General features: G+C 36.1%; 1 protein-coding gene across 4 annotated transcripts in view; it reads left to right on the forward strand.

The window, feature by feature from the left end:
- The window catches only part of DNAJC18 (DnaJ heat shock protein family (Hsp40) member C18), a 35356-nt gene extending 15576 nt beyond the window's left edge, over nucleotides 1–19780 (forward strand). For 3 of the 4 annotated variants that reach the window (XM_074212890.1, XM_074212888.1, XM_074212889.1), the window contains exons 6-8: nucleotides 6656–6765; nucleotides 10797–10969; nucleotides 15354–19780. In XM_074212890.1, the coding sequence (XP_074068991.1) occupies nucleotides 6656–6765; nucleotides 10797–10969; nucleotides 15354–15478 (408 nt within the window). In that variant the 3' untranslated portion in view covers nucleotides 15479–19780. The remainder of the gene's footprint in view (nucleotides 1–6655; nucleotides 6766–10796; nucleotides 10970–15353) is intronic. The other variant, XM_074212891.1, reaches the window with a different exon arrangement.
- Nucleotides 19781–19930: the final 150 nt, after the last annotated feature.

Raw genomic sequence — 19930 nt, forward strand, 5'->3', positions numbered from 1 at the left:
CTTTTGTTTTGGGAAACCTAGCTCCCTTTGTAAAATAGTGTATCCTGGTCTCCCACTCTAGTGCCAGTTGCTTTTTCTTTCATGTCATCCAACACCCTGGGCAAGTCTAGTCACTTCCCCTTCCAGATCTTCTATCACCGTTCTATCACCGTTATGCATCTTCTCCTTCTTTAAGGTTTAGCCTCTCCATCTATATCACCCATTCCAGTTTATTTTTGCTGTAATTAACTGCCTATAGGACATTCTATTTTTTTATTTTTTCTCAAAAAGTCCAGAGGTTTAGCCAAGGCCCTTCCCTCTTGCTCAAGGACCAATCAGTCTCAACTCCCAGGGCCTATTTTTTTATTCTGTCTCAACGACTGGGAGGATCAAGACCTGATCTCACCCACCTTCCTCTCCTGCTTCACTCTTGGTCTTTCAGACTTGTCCAGACTTCTCCAGCATCCCCCACTCGCCTCCCCCCCGACACCTTTAGTTTCTTTTTTTTTCTGCTTGCATTTATATTCCCAGTATTTTCCTGGCATATCATAAGTGCTTGATAACTTCACTATTTGTGTGATCTTGAACTCTGAAATCCCCATCTGATTACAGAATCCCTTTTTTCATTTGTACCTCTGTACCCACGCTTATTTTTTCTCTTCACCATGAGTTTCAGTCCTGATTTCACACAGTCCTCCTAGCATTATCTTGATACTGTACTTGACCAGTTCATTCCCTTCAATCCCTCCTCCTCCCCCCATGTGCTTTCCCCATTTCTCTTCTATATGGAGTGCCAAAGGGGAAAGTCAAAACAAAAAAAATCTCTTGTCCCCTTCTCTCTCGGTAGACAACCTTATATCTCTTGAGACAATTCAGTCATCTGTCATAACCCCTTCCCCCCTTCTCAGACCCCCTTTCATCATTCCTCTTTCCCACTTTTCTCCAATCTCAGATGAAAAGATTGCGCTTCTTAGTCCTCTGCTTGAATCCTATTCCTTCGGGGACTCACCTCTTTGATCATCCCACCTGTGTCTCTCAAGTACCTTCCAATTTTCTTTATGTGCTGGCACCTTTTCTATATCTACAAACAGGCCAAAGTCTTGCTCTTCACTTGATCTTACTGTTACTCAAGTTCTTGTCCTAGTTCTCTCTTTTTTTTCCTTAGCCAAAGTCTTAGAAAAACTTGTCTGTCTTCACTGTTTCTTCCTATCTACTTCCCAGTTATTTCTCAGTTCCTTGCACTCTCATTTCTGATTCTAGTCCAGGATTATAAATCATTTGATAACATTTTTCCAAGTTCTCATTTTTTCGCAGTTTTTAATAGTGTTGACTTATCCTAGCTCTTGTATGTTTTCTCTTTCCTGACCTTCTGTGACACTGCTTTCTTCTGGTTGTCCTTCTATCTGTTTGACTGTTCTTCAGTTTCCCTTCCTGGGTCATCATCTATCTTTTTTCCCCAAACTGTATGAGTATCCCTCAAGATTTTATCCTTGGCCCTCTTTCTTCTCTCTTTACTTTCTTTCCCTTGATCGACTCATTTACTCCCTTGAGTTCAGTTAACTTTTTGCAGATAACTTCCAGATCTTTATATCTAGCCCTGAGTTGTTTTGGTAGAACCTCAGTCCTCCTTACAGTACCAGCTTCCTACTGGATATCTCCACTTGATGTCTCAACAGTATCTTAAATTCAGCATGTAAAAAACAAAACTGATTATCCCCCCCCATTGGCATTTTTTCCAAACTCTCCTGCTTTTTGGAAAATCTATCCACTTCTAATCACTGTCTTCCAACTTCCAAAACATCTTTATCTTCCTTTTCTCTCACCTGCCCTGCCTCCCATCTAACCTGTTGCTTAATTCTCTTTATTCTACCTCCATATAATTTCTTAAGTCTGTTGCTATCTTCCACTCACATATCCTCAATAATTTTAGCTTAGATAATTGTATTAGCTTTCTAATTAGTTCCCCTGCTTCCAGTCTCTTCCTTCTTCAGCCCATCTTCCATACAGTGCCAAAATAAGCTGACCTTGTCACTACCTTCCTCAAACCTCTTGTGTGTATAAAGTACAAACTATTTTTTTTAAAAGATTTTATTTATTTTGAGTTTTACAATTTTTCCCCAATCTTGCTTCCCTCCCCCCACCCCCCACAGAAGGTGATTTGCCAGTTTTTACATTGTTTCCATAGTATACATTGATCTAAGTTAAATGTGATGAGAGAAAAATCATATCCTTAAGGAAGAAAAATAAATTATAAGAGATAGCAAAATTATATAATAAGATAACTTTTTTTCCCTAAATTAAAGGTCTTTGGTCTTTATTCAAACTCAACAATTCTTTCTCTGGATACAGATGGTATTCTCATAGAAGTTAGCCCAAAATTGTCCCTGATTGTTGCACTAATTGAATGAGCAAGTCCATCAAGGTTGATTATCACCCCCATGTTGCTGTTAGGGTGTGCAATGTTTTTCTGGTTCAGCCCATCTTGCTCAGCAGCAGTTCATGCAAATCCTTCCACACTTCCCTGAATTTAAGTATAAACTTAAAAATAAAGCTTTACTTAATTTCCAGAGTATCCCTTACCTTTCCCCCTCAAAGAAGAGGAGAAAAAGCAACTCAGAACAATTAACCAAAATCTCATCTCTGTCAATGTATTATTCTCTATATGTGTATATCTAACATTCACTACCTGTGCACTCATAATTCTGCAATGCAGGGTGGGGGGAACCTTTCACTCTTTTCTGGACCCAAACTTGGTCATGATAATTACACAGTATTCAGTTTCATTGTACCATTCTTTGCATTTCTATTCTTGTAGTAATTTGTGCACATATTATTGTCCTGATTCTACTTCATTCTGCATTAGTCTTCATAAGTCTTTTCCTGCTTCTCAGAATTCTTCATATTCATCACTTCTTAAAGCACAGCAATGTCCCATTTATATTCTGGAAGCGGAAGCCATTTCTCCTTTCTATCCTGATATTTAAAAGCTAACACAAACTGACTCCCACTTACCTTTACAGACATTTCTTATTACTCCCTTTCATGCTTATTTATGTCCCTGCCATTTTTATATTCCAGCCAACTGTTAGCTTCCAACTGTTACTGGAATTCAGTATTCCTTCTCCTTACTCTTTTTTTTTTCTTTTGCCCCTCAAGTACAATTCATCTTCCTTCCCACCTCTTAGAATCTGTTTTCAAGACTCATTTCAGATATTTGTTCTTCTAAAATCTTTCCTAATTCTTCTAGTTTTTCATACTCTCTCCCTTCTTTTTTAAATTTTTTTTTGCTATGTCAATGGGATTAAGTGACTTGCCCAAGATCACACAGCTAATAAATATTCAGGGTTGAGAGACACAACACCCTGAGTCTGTATTTGAACTCAGATCTTCCTGACTACAGGGTAAGTGCTCTATCCACTGTGTCACTTAGCTGCCCCCTCTCTCCCTTCTTAAATTGCTTTTTATTTGCTTAGCAGTATACTGGTTGTATTTCCCAGTTAAATATAAGCTTCTTTAGGACAAGTGACATTTGTTGTCTTTTTTGTATCAATACCTTGTCTAGTGTCTTACTTTTGATAAGTTTTTAGTATATGTTTATTGAAATTTAATTGAATCAACTGTGTCCCTGACCAATATATATCTAAAATAATCTTAAATTCATTGACTTGTGAGGATTCTCATATGACCTTCAGATCTGCTCTTATAGGTTTTCTGGAGATGAGTCTGCAAATCAGGTTTTAAAGGAAGATCAAGGGTACTTTGTTGAGTATGTCATTGTCCCCTATGAATCCCTCCAGTGGGCACAATGCTGCAAGATTCTGCCCAAATTCTAGGTACCTTTTCACCATTTCTGCTCTGCTGCTATTACAGAATTTCATTTATATCACTTTGATTTGTGAACTACAAAGTTCATTTGTATTAGAATTTTTGGCTTATGAATTTAAAAGACTTGGGATCTGAGGCTTCTCAACTTTTTCTGTGGATCTAAATTACAATGAAAATAACTCAGTTTTGTGACTTTAAAGCATTTATCATTATAGAACCTCAGTAAATGTACATTAAATTGAATAATAGATTCAAGAATCATAATTTAGCTGACTAGACTAATACGTTGCTTTTCCTATCCCTTGCCTTCCCTTATATCTTCTTTGATCTCTCTCTTTTTTTTTTTTTTAGGTTTTTGCAAGGCAAATGAGGTTAAGTGGCTTGCCCAAGGCCACACAGCTAGGTAATCATTAAGTGTCTAAGACTGGATTTGAACCAGGCACTCCTGACTCCAGGGCCGGTGCTTTTTCCACTGTGCCACCTAGCCACCCCTTCTTCTCTGATCTCTTAGTAAAAGCAAACTACTTTTTAAAACTAAATGCCAATCATTGTTTATAGGACAAGTTTTGGATTCATTTTATAAAATTGTTTATTGGTACTCTTTATTTTTATATCAATTTCACTTCCAAAAATATTCCTCCTTTTCCTCTGCCTAACTAACCATCCCTTGAAACAGTATAGGAATAGGGACTAAACCTGTGGCTTCATTAATTCAAGGAATTTTGAAAGAAGAAATATCTTCCCTTGTGCCAGGTATCACCTTTTCTGCACCTTGAAGCCTTAGAGAATTGCCTCAAGCACTTGAGAAGTTAAATTATCTGTCTATAAGTCAGGTTTTGGAAATAGGATTTGAATCCATGTCTTCTTGTGCTATGCTATATCAAAAAATGATGGAGAAAAAATTTCAGCAAAACCAAGTAATACACAAGATCATGGGTCTTGATATGGAAGGGACCCTCAAGCCTTCTCATCTAATCTACTTGTTTTGCCCATAAGAAGAATGAGGCCCAGGGAAGCTGGGACTTGATCAAGGTCAAAAAGTTATTTCTAGAAGCAATATTCATACTTGTTCCTCTTCCTTCAGAGTTAGTAGACACTTTTTTATTATGAACTTGACAAATATGATTTTTCCAAATATAAAGAACAGAAAAGGTTTATATAATAAACCATTAATTTATGTTACATTCAACTTTTTTAAAAGCATATAATAAATTGAACAGTGTAGTATCCACAAAGCCTACCTTGATATCTTTGACACCCTCCCAAATTTCCATCTCTTCTGTATATTTTAAAAAATATTTCATTAATTTTTTTCCTTTCTTTTCTTCCTTTTTATGCATCTTTGTCACTGTTGGTCCACTTTACCCTATACCTATTCCTCCCACGTGTTAAAAGCCTTCCTTTGTAACAAACTGAAATAGTCAATCAAAACCAGTCCACACATTGGTCATATCTGAAAATGGATATCAATATTTTTAGTTCATTACTTGTTTTTTGGAGTCATAGTTCATCATTTCACTGATCAGAGTTGTTATATTTTTCAGAGTCATTTTACTTTACAATATTGCCATTAAGGCAGGAAGACCCTGGTTCAAATTCAGCCACAGCTCTTTAGTTTCCTCATCTAAAAATTAGGGAAAATATTTTCAACTGTCAGAATTGTTGTGAGAATCAAGTGAGATAATATTTGTAAAATGCATTGCTTACATTAAAACACCAAACAAATACTAGTTGTTATCAGTGCTGTTGCTGTTGTTATTATATAAATTGTTCTGGTTCTATTCACTTGACTCAAATGGTTTTTCCACAAACCACAGGCAGCAAATATACTATTCAATATCAATATCAATATCAATCATCCTCTGCAAAGAATGGAAGGAGGTACATTTTCTCAACTCTTCCTCTTGGACCAAAGTGATTTTGCACTCTCATTCTCCATGGTTTCTGGATGTCTGAGGGGCTTTCATATGGTTTCTGAAATCTTCTATGCCGATGACAATTTCCTTTCCTTTTTGGATTCCTAGGATCATACTATTTAGAGCTGGACAGGACCTTAGAGATCATCTTATCCACCCCCTATCATTTAGCTCACTGAGGCTCAGAGAAGTCCAAAGATCTACTTGACCAAGATCACATAACAAGGGATAGGTCTGAACTTAGATCTCCTAAAATTTGTGTTCATTTTATTTATCATTAATGTTCATGAAATGTTTAAGCATTGTTAGAAAATTAAAAGTCTTTTATAGAAAACTAAGATTTTAAAAATGGAGGTTATGTTTACTGGATCTCAAGTCCCTTTTGACTTCAATTTCTTAACTACAAAATAAAATTTTGCATCAGATAATCTCCAAAGACTCTTCCAGTTCTAACATTGCAATACAGTAGCAAGCTGAACAGAAATTATTTTCTATCAGTATTTATTCAATACTATTTAATTTATATAATTATAACTGCTTTGGTTAGAGTATGAAATGAAGGTTTAAAGAGATGTGGAAAATGAATTTATATGCAAATAAATATGTTGCAAGTTTTTTTTTAAAGCACATCAACTTTTTTTCCTAATGAGAGGCAGCTGTCTAACATAGTGAATAAGAGAGTTAACTTTAGAATTAGGAAGACTTATAGTCAAATCATACCTCTCAGGCATACTTAATACCCTGAGCACATCATTTAATCTCTCAGTACTCTAGGCAACTACAGAATGCCAATGTTTATTGATAATGGGATTTTCCTCATGTAGGAAGAATTCCATACACCAGGATATCACAGATCCAATCTAATCTCTATTTTTCTACTTGAGTATTTTTTATTTTTGTAAAGTTAATGGTTGCTCCAAATTTTTCTCTTTTAGAATATGTATTCTGCATTTCTTCAGTTGCTTCCAGTTCTTGTGATTGTGATTATATCTGTTATTACTCAGCTGATGGCCACAAATCCTCCATACAGTCTATTCTATAAATCGTAAGTCCAATATTTTCATTTTTGTTAATGATGGACTTTGGAGATGCGGGTAGTCAAGCCTGAAAGTCTTAGTCAATAAGTTACTCATTTAATTCCAGTATTTCAGAAAACAAAATTTTGAATTTAAAGTGGAAGCATGGTAGTGGCATTGCAGTGAAATCCCCTATTGAAGGCATAATATATAGAAGTAATCTAATTTTTAAGGGAACTATTTTGTTCTACAGTGACACCCTGTGGGCAAACCGAAGAATGGCAGTGATTGGTCTGAAGGAACTCTCAAACTGCTCAGCGTCTGAGGAACAGTCATAGAATGGGAGAGACAATCTTGTCCATTTTTCCTATTTTAAAGTTGAGAAAACTGAGAGCTAGAGATCTGAAGGCCCAGGATAAACCACTGTATTTGGAGTTTGAGAATGCAGGCATTCAGAATCACAGAATGGGTGGCTGGGAAAGGTCCTTGGTGGCTGGCTGGTCTAAGCTTTACACACTATAATGCATTTTACCAAATGATATCTAGCATCTGCTTAAAGACCTTCAGGGAGTAAGATTCTCTGCCTCTAGAGGTACCCCATTTCTACTTCAGAATGGCTCTACTGGTTAGGAAGTTTTCCCGATGTATAATAGCCTAAATATGTATCTTTGTGAATTCTACCATTGCTCTTGGTTCTGCCTTTTTCTACCAGACAGAAAAATACCTTACTCTTTCCCTTGGTGACACCTATTTTATACCTCTGAGCCTTCTTTTGTAGGCTAAACATGATCCATTCCTTCAGGCAGTCCTCAGTTGACATACTCTTTCCCTCCAAACTCTCAGGATCCTCCTCAGACTGTTTGCTCAAAACTGAACAGTTTAAGTCTGAAAAGGGCAGAGCACAGTGGGACATCTGTCACCATTGTATTTATGGAACTTGCAGCCCAAGATAACTTTGACTCTTGGCTATAAAACTGAAACAGTCCCAGATTTATTTTCAGAACAATATAACATGAGATATTTTATCAGAAACTTTGCTAAAACCTTTTCCATCATTATCTATCTTATACTTACAAAATTGACTTTTTTATCTTCAAGTGATGATCTTAAATTTATCAATATTGTATTTCTTCATATTAGATTCAGCCCAATGCTCTAGCTGCTGAGATTCTTTTAGAGCATTTATTCTTACCTTGTGTCTAGGAACTTGTTTGGTTTTTTTTAATTTGATAACTATATTCCAACATAATAGATTTCATTTATAACTGTGTATTTTGTGCATTCAAAAACATTCTAGTAAGATGTCAGTAGGTTTTTTCAGAATGTCAAAAGAGTTCATGATTTTTAAAAAAGGTAAATTCCTGTTTTCAATCTTGAATATGTTATCCATTGTACAGTTATCCTTCCCAGCAATGTGTTGCCTGTTAATGTAATGAAACTGTTTTTTATCTAAGTCAGTGATAAAGGAGAGCACTGTCAATCACAGATCCTTGACATTGACATCTAATAGCTACTTTTTTAGTAGCTATTTAGTATCCATTGAATTGTATTATTATTTTCTAATCCATATCATTTCATCTTCTCTGCAAAAATAACATGAGATACTTTATCAGAAATTTTGCTATTCACACCCTTTCCCTCATTGCCTAGTTGAATAGTCTTTTCAAAAACAGAATTGAAGTTAGTCTGTCATGATCTTTCCTTCATGAAGCTATTGTGGGTCTTTGTAATCATTACTTCCCTTTCTAGACCAACAATTTCTTTAACAATCCATTCTGAGGGGTGATTAGGTGGCACAGTGGATAGGGCACTGGCCCTGGAGTCAGAAGGGCCTGAGTTCAAATCCAACCTCAGGCACTTACTAGTTACCTAGCTGTGTGATCTTGGGCAAGTCACTTAACCCCATTGCCTTGCCAAAAAAAAAATCTGTTCTAGAATTTCTTAGGAAGTTCACTGGTGTATAATTTGCAGCTTCTGTACTTACCTTTTTTGGAAGATTTGGTCAACATTTTCTCTTCTTTTGGGGCAGCTAGGTGGCACAGTGGATAGAGCACCGGCCCTAGAGTCAGGAATACCTGAGTTCAAATTTGGCCTCAGACACTTAATAATTACCTAGCTGTGTGGTCTTGGGCAAGCCACTTAACCCCATTTGCCTTTCAAAAACCTAAAAAATAAAAACAAAAACATTTTCTCTTCTTTGATCTTTTAGTACTTCTTTTCCAGAACCTCTTAGTTATTACTGATATGTCTTAGCAGTCATATCACCAAGTCTTACAATGCTCAAGAATGTTAAATCTGAATCAGGTGACTTGAATTCCTCTAGGGCAACCAGGTGCTTCATTACTAAGTCCTTACTTATCTTGGGCATTGACTCTCTGTTAGTCATTTGCTTCTGTTGTTTCTATTGCAGAAGTCACTCCCCTTGGCCAAAGAAAAGGAAGCAAACCAGAAAGAAACAGCTAATTGTCCCCTATACCTCAAGTAAAGGTCTTTCGTTTCTTTGATCCCCCTTTTTTGGTTGTCCTTAGCTTCCCTTGCCAATCTCAGGTCATTTAGTTTTATTTCTCCTGACAGTTTTTTGTTTTTGTTTTTTTAGTTTTTGCAAGGCAATGGGGTTAAGTGACTTGCCCACAGTCACACAGCTAGGTAAGCATTAAGTGTCTGAAGTCGGATTTGAATTCAGCTCCTCCTGACTCCAGGGCCGGTGCTCTATTCACTGTGCCACCTAGCTGCCCCCTCCTGAGAGTTTTTAAGGTTTAATTTATGCCATAATTTATGCTTTCTTCTCTAGCCTTGTTTCTGTCTTATGTACATTTATTTCTTAGCTTGCATTTAGTTGGCAAGTTCCTTAAATATCCATACTAGTCTCTTTAGGTAAATTCCATGTTTCCTCCTCACTGGAATTTGCTTTCCTTTGTGGCTTGAGAATTTTATTCTTGAGACTCTCCCATCCTTTCAGAGTAATTCAGATCTCGAGTGATCTCGAGTGAGTCACTTAACCTCTCTAGGCCTCACTTTCCTCATCTATAGATTGAGGGAATTAGATGGGCTCTGAGGTCCCTTCTAACACACTATGTTCCTGTGAAACATATTTGATTGCCCAAGCTCACTCAGTGACAGAGCCCAGACTAGAACTCAAGTTCCCTGCTTCTCTATCATCCAATGCTTTTTTCTTTATGCCTTCCATTTCTCCAAGAAAGTGGTACATTTGCACAGACATATATGCTCTGTGCACACTTTATTTGGGTAAGGACAAAGAGCAATGGTGGCTTCAGTTCACTAAGAGAGATAGCCCAAAAAAAGGAATATTAGATAGTAGTTAGGAAGAGCAGTCTAGAGTTCTGCTGCCATTTTGTGAAACATTTCCTTTTGGCTAGAATGTAGAAGATAAACTTCAAGCAAAACCCCAGTGAACAAAATAGGTTTGGAGCTTGTGGACATGTCACATTACTGTAACTTGAAATTCAACTTACTCTCCTAACAGTTCACTTCAGCAGCCTCCAAGCTAAACAGTTTGTGCTACTCAATTGGAGTTGGAATTTATTTAGAATTCTTAAGAGTTTTACACTAGAATGTCTGTACTAATTCTGGGTTGTTTTTTGAATTTTGGTCCTGAGTAGTTCAACTTTCTAAGCATCAAACCCATAGTCTAGATCTTTAGGGAGTTGTACCAGAATGACCTTGATGAATTTTTTACCTATTTCTTCTTGCAGTTCTTCTTGCAGCACTTTCAAGTGCTATTTTTCAATCTCTTTGCTATTGATGTTGGATCAGTCCTATGTAATTATCTAAATTATATTTCACTCTTATACAATAAACCTTTAAGTTTACTAGAGAAGTTTACATGTTTTCTATCTTTATTGTGATGATCAGTTTGGTACTTTAGGAGATTGGAAGAATATAAATATTATAGTGACATGCATGTTGTGCATTAATGTTCGTGATGATAGGGCAGGAATTGTTCTGTAAATAAAATGTTAAATGTTCTTAGGGGCTCATATACAGCAAAATCATTAATAGTATTCCTAACCTTTGGTCATATCTCTGTGTTTTTTCATAGGTCTATGGGGCACACCATTTCCAGAGAAACAGAAAATCTGCAGGTGCCTTATTTTGTTGATAAACACTTTGAAAAAAACTATAAAGGGCCATCATTGCGTGATCTGGAGAAGACTGTAGAAAAGGATTATATAGATTATATTCAGTCAAGTTGTTGGAAGGAAAAACAACAAAGTAAGATGGGGAGAATTGGGAGGGCTTTTTATTTTGTTCTCTACCAATATTTCCTCAGCATGGTATAGTGTACTAGCCTGAAATGATAGGCTCTTTCCTCTTCGTTTTTTTTAATATCCCTCCTTGCTTCTTTTCCCATTTGGACAAGGAAGATGATAAGTCACTAACTTAGGTCAAATAGATTTGATCAAAGTAGTAACAGCAGGTATAGTTGTGTGTACCTCACAGATGACACTTCTCTTACCATTTTCTCTTCCTTATTTTAACCCTTTAAGATTTGCCTATGAACTGAGATTGAATAAGATAAAACCCTGTCTTACCTAGCCCTAAGTTTATCTGACTCTTTGGTTCATCCTTAGCACTCATTTCTTTAAAACTTAGGTTTTATAAATTTAAAAATGTTCTATTTTTGTTTTATTATATTGTAGCCAGTTCCCAATAGCATCCTCCCTTATCACAACCAAATATAGCCTAGCAAAATAAACCAACATAGTGATGGATCAGGTATTGAGGCTTTAGGATAGTGATATTAAACCACAGGTAGAAATCATAGCTTCAATTCATAAAACTGAATTTGTATATTTAATTAGAATGAAAGGGGGGGTGGCTAGGTGGAGCAGTGAATAGAGCACCTGGAGTCAGGAGTACCTGAATTCAAATCCAGCCTCAGACACTTAATAATTACCTAGCAGTGTGGCCTTGGGCAAGCCACTTAACTCCATTGTCTAGCAGAAACAAAAACAAAAAATAAATAAATAAAACAAATAAATAGAGGGAAAGGAATTTAGAAGAAGAGAATATAGGTTCCTTAGACCTGAGGGGCAAAGAATATTTATTTATTTAAACAAAATGGAAATTAGCAAGTCATAAATATGGCATCTTAAGATAATTCTGTCATAATATTATTAACTTTAAAATTTACAAAGTTCTTTTCTTACAATATCACTGTGAAGTTGAAAGTACAAGTATTATTATTATCCCTATTCTTCAGGTGAGGAAACTAAGGCTCAGAAAGGGAAAATGATTTTACCTATATGTTCCCAACCCATTCTTTCTCATAATGCCAGACCTAGAACCTAGGTCTTTATCCCACTTTATCCCAATACACTTTCCACTCTACCACCCTGCCTTTCAAATTCATTGTATTCCTTCTGAAGAAATGGAAATTCTGTTTCTTCCCTTAACCCTTGCTTTTAATCCTATCTCCAAAAAAAGGAATCATTTAATGTTTTTGTCTGTAGATAAAAGAAATAATTGAGATGCCAGCCTTTCTAGGTAGTAATTTTGATTCTGGTGAAATCATATGTGATGGTTCTGTTCCAGGAGATAAGTGGGTTTGCCTATGTGTTAGCTCACATACCTTTGAAAATCTATTTCCAATATTTGGAAATAGTCACTGCCTAGAATCACTGCAGGAAATGCAAAGCTATTTACAAATGATAGGCAACTGTTCCACTGTTCCAGTAGCAACTACTGCTGAGGTAGTTAAATTTAGTACCCTAGAAGTTACAAAAATAAAGCAATTTCAGAACAAAGTTTGCTATTGGCAGAATGTTCTGTGGAGAATTTTTGGCAAAGTTAGCTATTGTCTTTTGTAACCTTTTGGTCCTTTTCTCTACTATTCTTTAAAATAAATATTTAACTCAAAGTGTGGCTTATCTTTGGACTCCTGAGTAATAATAGCTCACTCTGGTTGTTTAGCCCCTTGTTGAATTTTATTGTCTTTATTTTTTTTTTTAATATCTGTGCCTGAATGAATACTTAAAAACAAAAAGGTAAAATCAACAGAACTAGATGATTGAATGGGAAATTATGGCCTTGTTCACTTCCCTCCCTAAACAGAGTCTTGGACTGTATATATATATAGCCATAACCCTCCCCATTTATTTACAAATTGAGTGGATGGATTTGATTTTCACTCTGGTCTTTGGTACCATGATGGCTGAGACAGGTCAAAGTCCTCCAAATTTATCAGCCCCTAGATTTGAAAATTGAAAACAAAACATTCTTGGGAGTTGAGGAAATGACTGTCATCTTGCCTTTCAATTGACAGAGCCCAAGTCATAGACTTCAAGTCTATCAAATATCCCATCTGATTGTTACCTGTTCTGGTCAGGTCACGATAAACATAAAGGAAGAATTTAGATGAAAACCTTTATCTTAGTATTTAAAAAGTAAAACCTTAGACCTGCCCCTTTTCATTTTTTAAAAAGGAGCTGCTTAAAAGATTAAATTTAGTACATTCACTATGTCAGCCTTTTGCTTACTGATGGGATAAGAATAGTTTGGGGAGAGGTTTCTAAGTATTATAATTGAGTGGGAACATTGTGAATTTGGAAGCTGTGAAACTTTGGTCTCTGGATTGTTAGGAGCAGTTCATTGATCTTCTTCAGAAAAATAAGTCAAGCCAGGTAAATAGAAAATTCAAGGAAATTGAATGGAGATTAAAAAGAAACAAAAGAGCCTGCTTCAAATGCAAGTATCTTTGTCTTCCTTCTAATTATCCAAGACTAGCATCAAACGTACCTCCATACCTCCAGCCCAAAAGAATGAAAGATCTAGATAGGTTCAGCTATGTCATTATGAATGTACGCTGCACACATTGCTGAACATACCAAAAGAATGGAGTCAATATTTGACTGTGGAGAGCCTTATCAAAGGTATTTCAGCTCAAAGAGCCAAATAATTGTCCTTGAAGGCATGTTACCTGCAAGAGTTATTGCGCCAAGACATACTTAGCCTGATGGCCAACCAAACAGAACACACCTCTGGAGCACATTGTTTTTGAACCTGGGAGACATAATTACTTGTCAGGCAATGAGTTTGACTCATGTAAGGCCTTCTAGACGTTTGATCTGAGGTAGCTGTCGTGGAAGGAAGCTTTCTATGCATTGTCTGTCTGTCACCCTCTAGTCTTGACCATAATTAGTGCTTTGGGCTATCTTGGGTCTCCTTGGATATCAGTAGTCATTGTGTGAGCAGAAGTGCTACACAGCATTCTGTGTTTATCAAACTTGTTTAAGAGTCATTGGGGGGGGGGGGGTAGCTAGGTGGTGCAGTGACTAGAGCACCAGCCCTGAAGTCAGGAGGACCTGAGTTCAAATTCAGCCTCAGACACTTAATTACTTAGCTGGGTGACCTTGAGTAAGTCACTTAACCCCATTGCCTTACCCCCCCCCAAAAAAAACCTAAATTTTTTTTAAAAGATCAGTAATCAGTGGGAAGGGAAGAGGACACAATGGATAGAGTACTGCCCCTAGAGTGAGGAGGACCTGAGTTCAAATTTGACTTTAGACACTTAATAATTACCTAATTGCATGACCTTGAGTAAGTCACTTAACTCCATTGCCCTGCCAAAAAAAAAGTCAATGCCCAATGTTTCCTATAACTGGTTAGCCACTTGGGGTTAATATATTAATTCCTGTTTCCAACAGTTTGTTGATTAAGCTGGTATTAGTCTTTCAGTAGGAAGGGAATAGGGAATAGATTTATTTCAAAGTGATTAAGATAGGATTTTAACAGAGTGATCCTTTAAACATATTGTAGCAGCTTTATTTCGGAAGCTACACAAACAGGCTATTCTAGAATTGCATTTGACCCCTTTCTCAGAGATTCTTTTTAGGAGTTCTAGTTTAAAAACATGTCTTAGAAATATTAAGAAATTATGAAAATCAGGGTGGCTAGGTGACGTAGTGGATAAAGCACCGGCCTTGGAGTCAGGAGTACCTGGGTTCAAATCCGGTCTCAGACACTTAATAATTACCTAGCTGTGTGGCCTTAGACAAGCCACTTAACCCTGTTTGCCTTGCAAAAACCTAAAAAAAAAAAAGAAATTATGAAAATCATGGAAAGCAGCTAAGAATGTAATCTAGTTTTCAACAGAGCAGCCTTCAATATCATCTAAAGAAAATCAGCCTCATTTAACCAAGCAACCAAAAAATCATGATATACATACAAATTCATTATTTTTTTGGTTTATGTGTTATGTGCCCTACAATTAAAGGGAAATGAAAAACATCTCTGGTAACTTCTGATCTTCTTGCATACTTGATAATGGCTCTGCATCAAGTAGTATGTGTAAATTAAGATCAAAAAAAAAAAATTAAGGGGAAGGAATGAAGCAGCTGTCTTGGTATCAGACATCAAGACAGGCATAGTGAACTGTTGTTCTCTTCCAGACTGTTATGTGAGCAACATTAGAGGACATAGTTATATTCTCTTACTGTTCCATAAGTCAGGTGCCAAATGTTAGATTGATGAGAACTAAACCCATTGCTTTTCTGACCCAGGACCCAAAACTACAAACAGAATTTAAGGAAAGAGACAGTTCATTAAAATGCCTTGATTGTCTGCTTTCTAATTGGTTCTCGCTTTCATGTTTCAGAGTCAGACTTGACAAACTTGGCCAGACTGTACCGAGATGAACGTTTGAAACAAAAAGCTGAGTCACTGAAACTTGAAAACTGTGAAAAACTGTCTAATCTTATTGGCCTCCATAAAGGTGGATGATGGACTCATAGGCGGATTACATAACGGCATGAGTTTTTCTTAGTTCTTCCTATTTATGTTACTAATTCCATTTTATAAAAGAAAATTAGAAAGTCAAGTCCATTTTTATGGCTTGCTAAAACTCATGGGGACAGAGCTAAAAACAACTGAACCATGAAGACGGTTTCCGATCTTCTTATAATACTTGGTGTGATCTGACTCCAAAATCCAGTGACAGTTCAACTGTATTGATTTCATGGGTATAAGTATTTGATTTGATACGAATTCCATACTATCCTCTGGGAACTTTGTTTCATAAATAGAACCAAAACATACTCTTTTATCCATGGGTAAGTATATCATCCAGAAATAAACAGCCACCATTTAGTTCCATGCCACACACAAGCTCTAGTTATTTATAGCTCACAGAGCAAAATCCATCAGTTAAAGATATCATTTCACTCGGAAACACTAGCAGAACATGTTTAAAGTGAATTCTTCATTATTCTATGACCATGAGAAGGACATGTTTAAAGGAAAAAAATGATATAATATATGTAAAGCACTTTGTAAACTGTAAACACTAGATTAATGTCTATTATTTTTGTTGGTAATAATAACACATAGATAATCCTAAATTCTCATTGTAGATAGTAGTTTTCATATCTCCATTCTTTTATTAGAGTTGTTGATATAAGCAACAGTACCTGATTTGAGTTTCACCTGGTTTGAATTTTAATTCTAACTGTCCTTTGGTTTAGATTTCTATGTACTATGACATTGCCAAAAGCTCAGCAATAGATCAGAGACCAAAGGTGGAAATACTTTGGGTCCCAGACAATTACATGCTCCTAATTAATTAAGAGTTGACTTTGGGGCAGCTAGGTGGTGCAGTGGATAGAGCACCAGCTCTGGAGTCAGGAGGACCTGAGTTCAAATTCGACCTCAGATACTTAATTACCTAGCTGTGTTACCTTGGGCAAGTACTTAACCCCATTGCCTTAAATAAAAATAAAAAATAAAAAAAAAAAAGAGTTGACTTGTATTGCTCCTAAAAGACATCTCTGGACCTCTGGTACTTCATCTCTGAAATGAAGAAACTGGATTAAATGACTTTGAAAGTCTTTTTTCCCCCCTGTCTGTAATATGTATTCCTGTATATTTCAATACAGACAAGGTAAAAGTTCCCTTTACTTAGAAGGTTCTTCACTTTATGTGATATAATATTCAAGTTGAATTTCTCAATTTCATTTAAGTGTGTGAGAGTTAGAATTAAAATGGAAAGGTTGCCAGTTAGCAGAGCTGTTTTTGAGAACAGTGAGGTAGAAAGAAAATAGAGTGTGAGCTGAAATGATGCAGACTGAATGGAAAGAGTGGAAGGTCTTCCCTTTTAAAATCTTGTCTCCCTATCCCTTCAGCATCATTTCTCAGCTTCTCCCCACAAGAATCTTGTAAACCAAAGAAGTGATTGCACAGAATTGGCTCTCTTCCAGAAGGCCTTTTTCTGATGAGGAAATGGAACTTCATTGCACATGGTCATTTGGCTCCTCATCTTCCTCTTAAAATGCTCAATAACACAGCTAGATTCCTTCTTCTTAGGACCAGGACTGAGATTTCCATTTGCTGATTACCTCTTTTGAGAAAAGAAAATAAAGAGTGTTTCAGTGTTCCAGGAATTCAAATGTGTGGGTCCTGAATTCAGCAAAGGATAGGTTTGGGTCACAGGGTTTTGTTCTCTGAGGATCTGGAGAAAACCCACAAGAAAGGTGGAGACAAGCTATTTCAGACACTTTTGAGATGTACTCTAGAGTCAAGTAGTTACTGTTTACTTGGAGGGCATAACCTCAGGATCCCAGTCTGCACTATAAAATTTGTAAACATTCGAAGAAACCTGCGGAAAGTTGAGCTTCCTCTGTATCTTGAAATTAGAGTTCCCTTTTTTTTCTGATTTCTTCTAGAAATCAAATTAACATGAGAGGCCCTGCTCTGAATGCTTATGAATATCCTAGACATTTATTTGAGGAAGTCATTGTTTGGTTATTTGTAATTCTTTTGAGTAAAGGCAATGTTAATGCCCATTCCATACCAGAAAGCCTATGTTTTTATAGCACTGATGAAAGTTATATTTCTTAATAGGGCAACACAATTGCATTTGATTTTTCCCAAGGGAATAGTTAGTTTTTGTTCTGATCCATTACTGGTAATCCCCAGTTTATTGTTACATGAAAACTTTCCTGTTTGTATTTTAGTTAAACTATCTGCATGACAGTGTCTGCTTCAACCTTAGGAGTAGTCCCTTACAGTATTAATACTGCAGGTGATATCCATATTACTTCTACTGCAAAAGCAGGACAGACAGTTCTGTGTACTGTTTCCATGTAAATTATTGTGGGTTTGAGACATGCGTGGACAGGCTGAAATGGTACTTGGCTAAAGTGTAGATCACTCTGCTAAATTAGTTTATGAATGGAATATATATGCCTCATTCTCTTTATGTCTCATGCTGAGTAATGGGGGAAGGAGAGGAAAATCTTTCTTGCCTTCAGAGGAATCTTGAGAAGAGAAAAGTCACCTCAGGATCAGTCACCTAACTGCATGCTGAAAAGCTCCAGCCAGCCTGCCCATTAGACCAAACTTGAAAGCTACCAACTTTCCTCACAATCACCTACCTGAGCACTGCTACCTGATAGAAGAGACCAGGCAAAGAATGTCACTAAATAAGGCTTTTGTTTCTTGATCTGCTAGGAACTACACTGTAATTTAATGGTCATGAAACAAAAGAAATACTCCATTCCTTAGTGACTATTATTAGAATGTACACTAAATATGGAAACAAACTCTTCCATTAAACTGTGGCTGAACATCAGAGTTCTTCGTCTATGCATGCTGTAAGACCTTACAGAACTATTGTTTATTTTGAATTTACTTCAATCTCAATGTTGATTTAAGATGCCAGCTTAGTATCCAAGCATTCCTTTTCTGAGAATAACATTACTGTTGGTTTAAGATTTTTAAGCCTGCATTGTATTTACTCTAGCAAAGAAATGTTGACTATTAGTAACTGTCTGCCTGTTCTTTAAAAATTGATTGTGCCATTTGGATGTGCCTCTGTAAAATGTTTGGAATTAAAGTTATGAATGCTCTCAGTATTATTACCTGGTTGAAGTTGAAATTCACAAGGACAAAGTCAGCTCAAAGCTGACTTTAAAAAGGTTTTAACCTTCCTTTAAAAGTTTTTTACTGTTGCTTTTTGTTTTCAAATCATAATAATTTTTCCCTTTACTGAACCCTCCCTCATAAATCAAAAAAAAAAAATATATATATATACACATATATGAAAAAGTAATTGGCATAGATTCACATCTGCCTGTGAATACCACATTTTGTATCTTTGGACTTCTATATTGAGAAGAGGACCATTGATCTTTAGGATGTTTAAAATTGGCCATTATAATTAATTAGAGTTTGATTGCCCTTTTAGTATTGGCTGCCTTTATGTTGTTTCCATTGCCTCTTTCACCTGTACCATTGTCCCTCAATACTCATGGGGATTAATGGTCCAGGACCTTTGTAAATGTGAAAAGGCATGAATAACCCTAGGCCCCACCTCAAATTTTTATTTTTAATAATTCTGATCATATTTATTTAACACTCAAAACAAATAGAGCAAAACATTGCCCCCATAAAAAAGGTTGCAGTTTCTACTGAACAGAGATTTGTATCTTGCACACTATACAGTGTCTTCACAGTCACTATGTAGCCATAACAACTACTTTCATGATTTTCTTCTATAAAAAGCACAAGATAGAAGGAACACTGTGAAAAAAAAATCACATGACTGTCTGGATGGGAGAGAGATACAGGAGGCATTCCTAAAGAGAGTGTGTAACCCATAGTTCTTTAGCACACTGAAATTTTTAACAAAATTTAACTGTTGTTAATAAATTTATGTATATACACTTAATAGTAGTAAATGATAAAATAGATTAATGATACACAGTATGCATTTATGACTTACTAAATTTTTAGTTTTCTTTACATTTTTGTTACCTTTAATTTTCTACAGTACATTCAAATCTACAAAAATTCCCATTTGATTATCAATGACTAATCCCAAATAATCAAGACCTCAAATGTGAAACCCATGAATGTCAAGGGATGACTATAGTCATATATCCATGTATGGTATATATTGCTGTAGGATAAAAGTTTTGAAAAACCTAGTTGCTTCCAACTTGATTAGTTACATCTGGATCAAGCTCAGTTTTTAGGGGTGAAGTACATTTTGATAAAGAAAAATAAAAAAGGCTTTCATATAAATAATGTCTCTACACTTCTTTTTTTCTCTCCCTGTTCTCTTCCCCCCCTCTCTTGTCTGTGGCATTTCTAGGCACCTCTTGGTGGCACTCAGAGTTTGTTGATTTTCATTCCAATTATCCCTTATTGATTAATGTAGTTTTGGATGCTTATGAG

This window comes from Macrotis lagotis, chromosome 1 (genome assembly GCF_037893015.1).
Source record: "Macrotis lagotis isolate mMagLag1 chromosome 1, bilby.v1.9.chrom.fasta, whole genome shotgun sequence".
Classification (NCBI taxonomy): domain Eukaryota; kingdom Metazoa; phylum Chordata; class Mammalia; order Peramelemorphia; family Peramelidae; genus Macrotis; species Macrotis lagotis.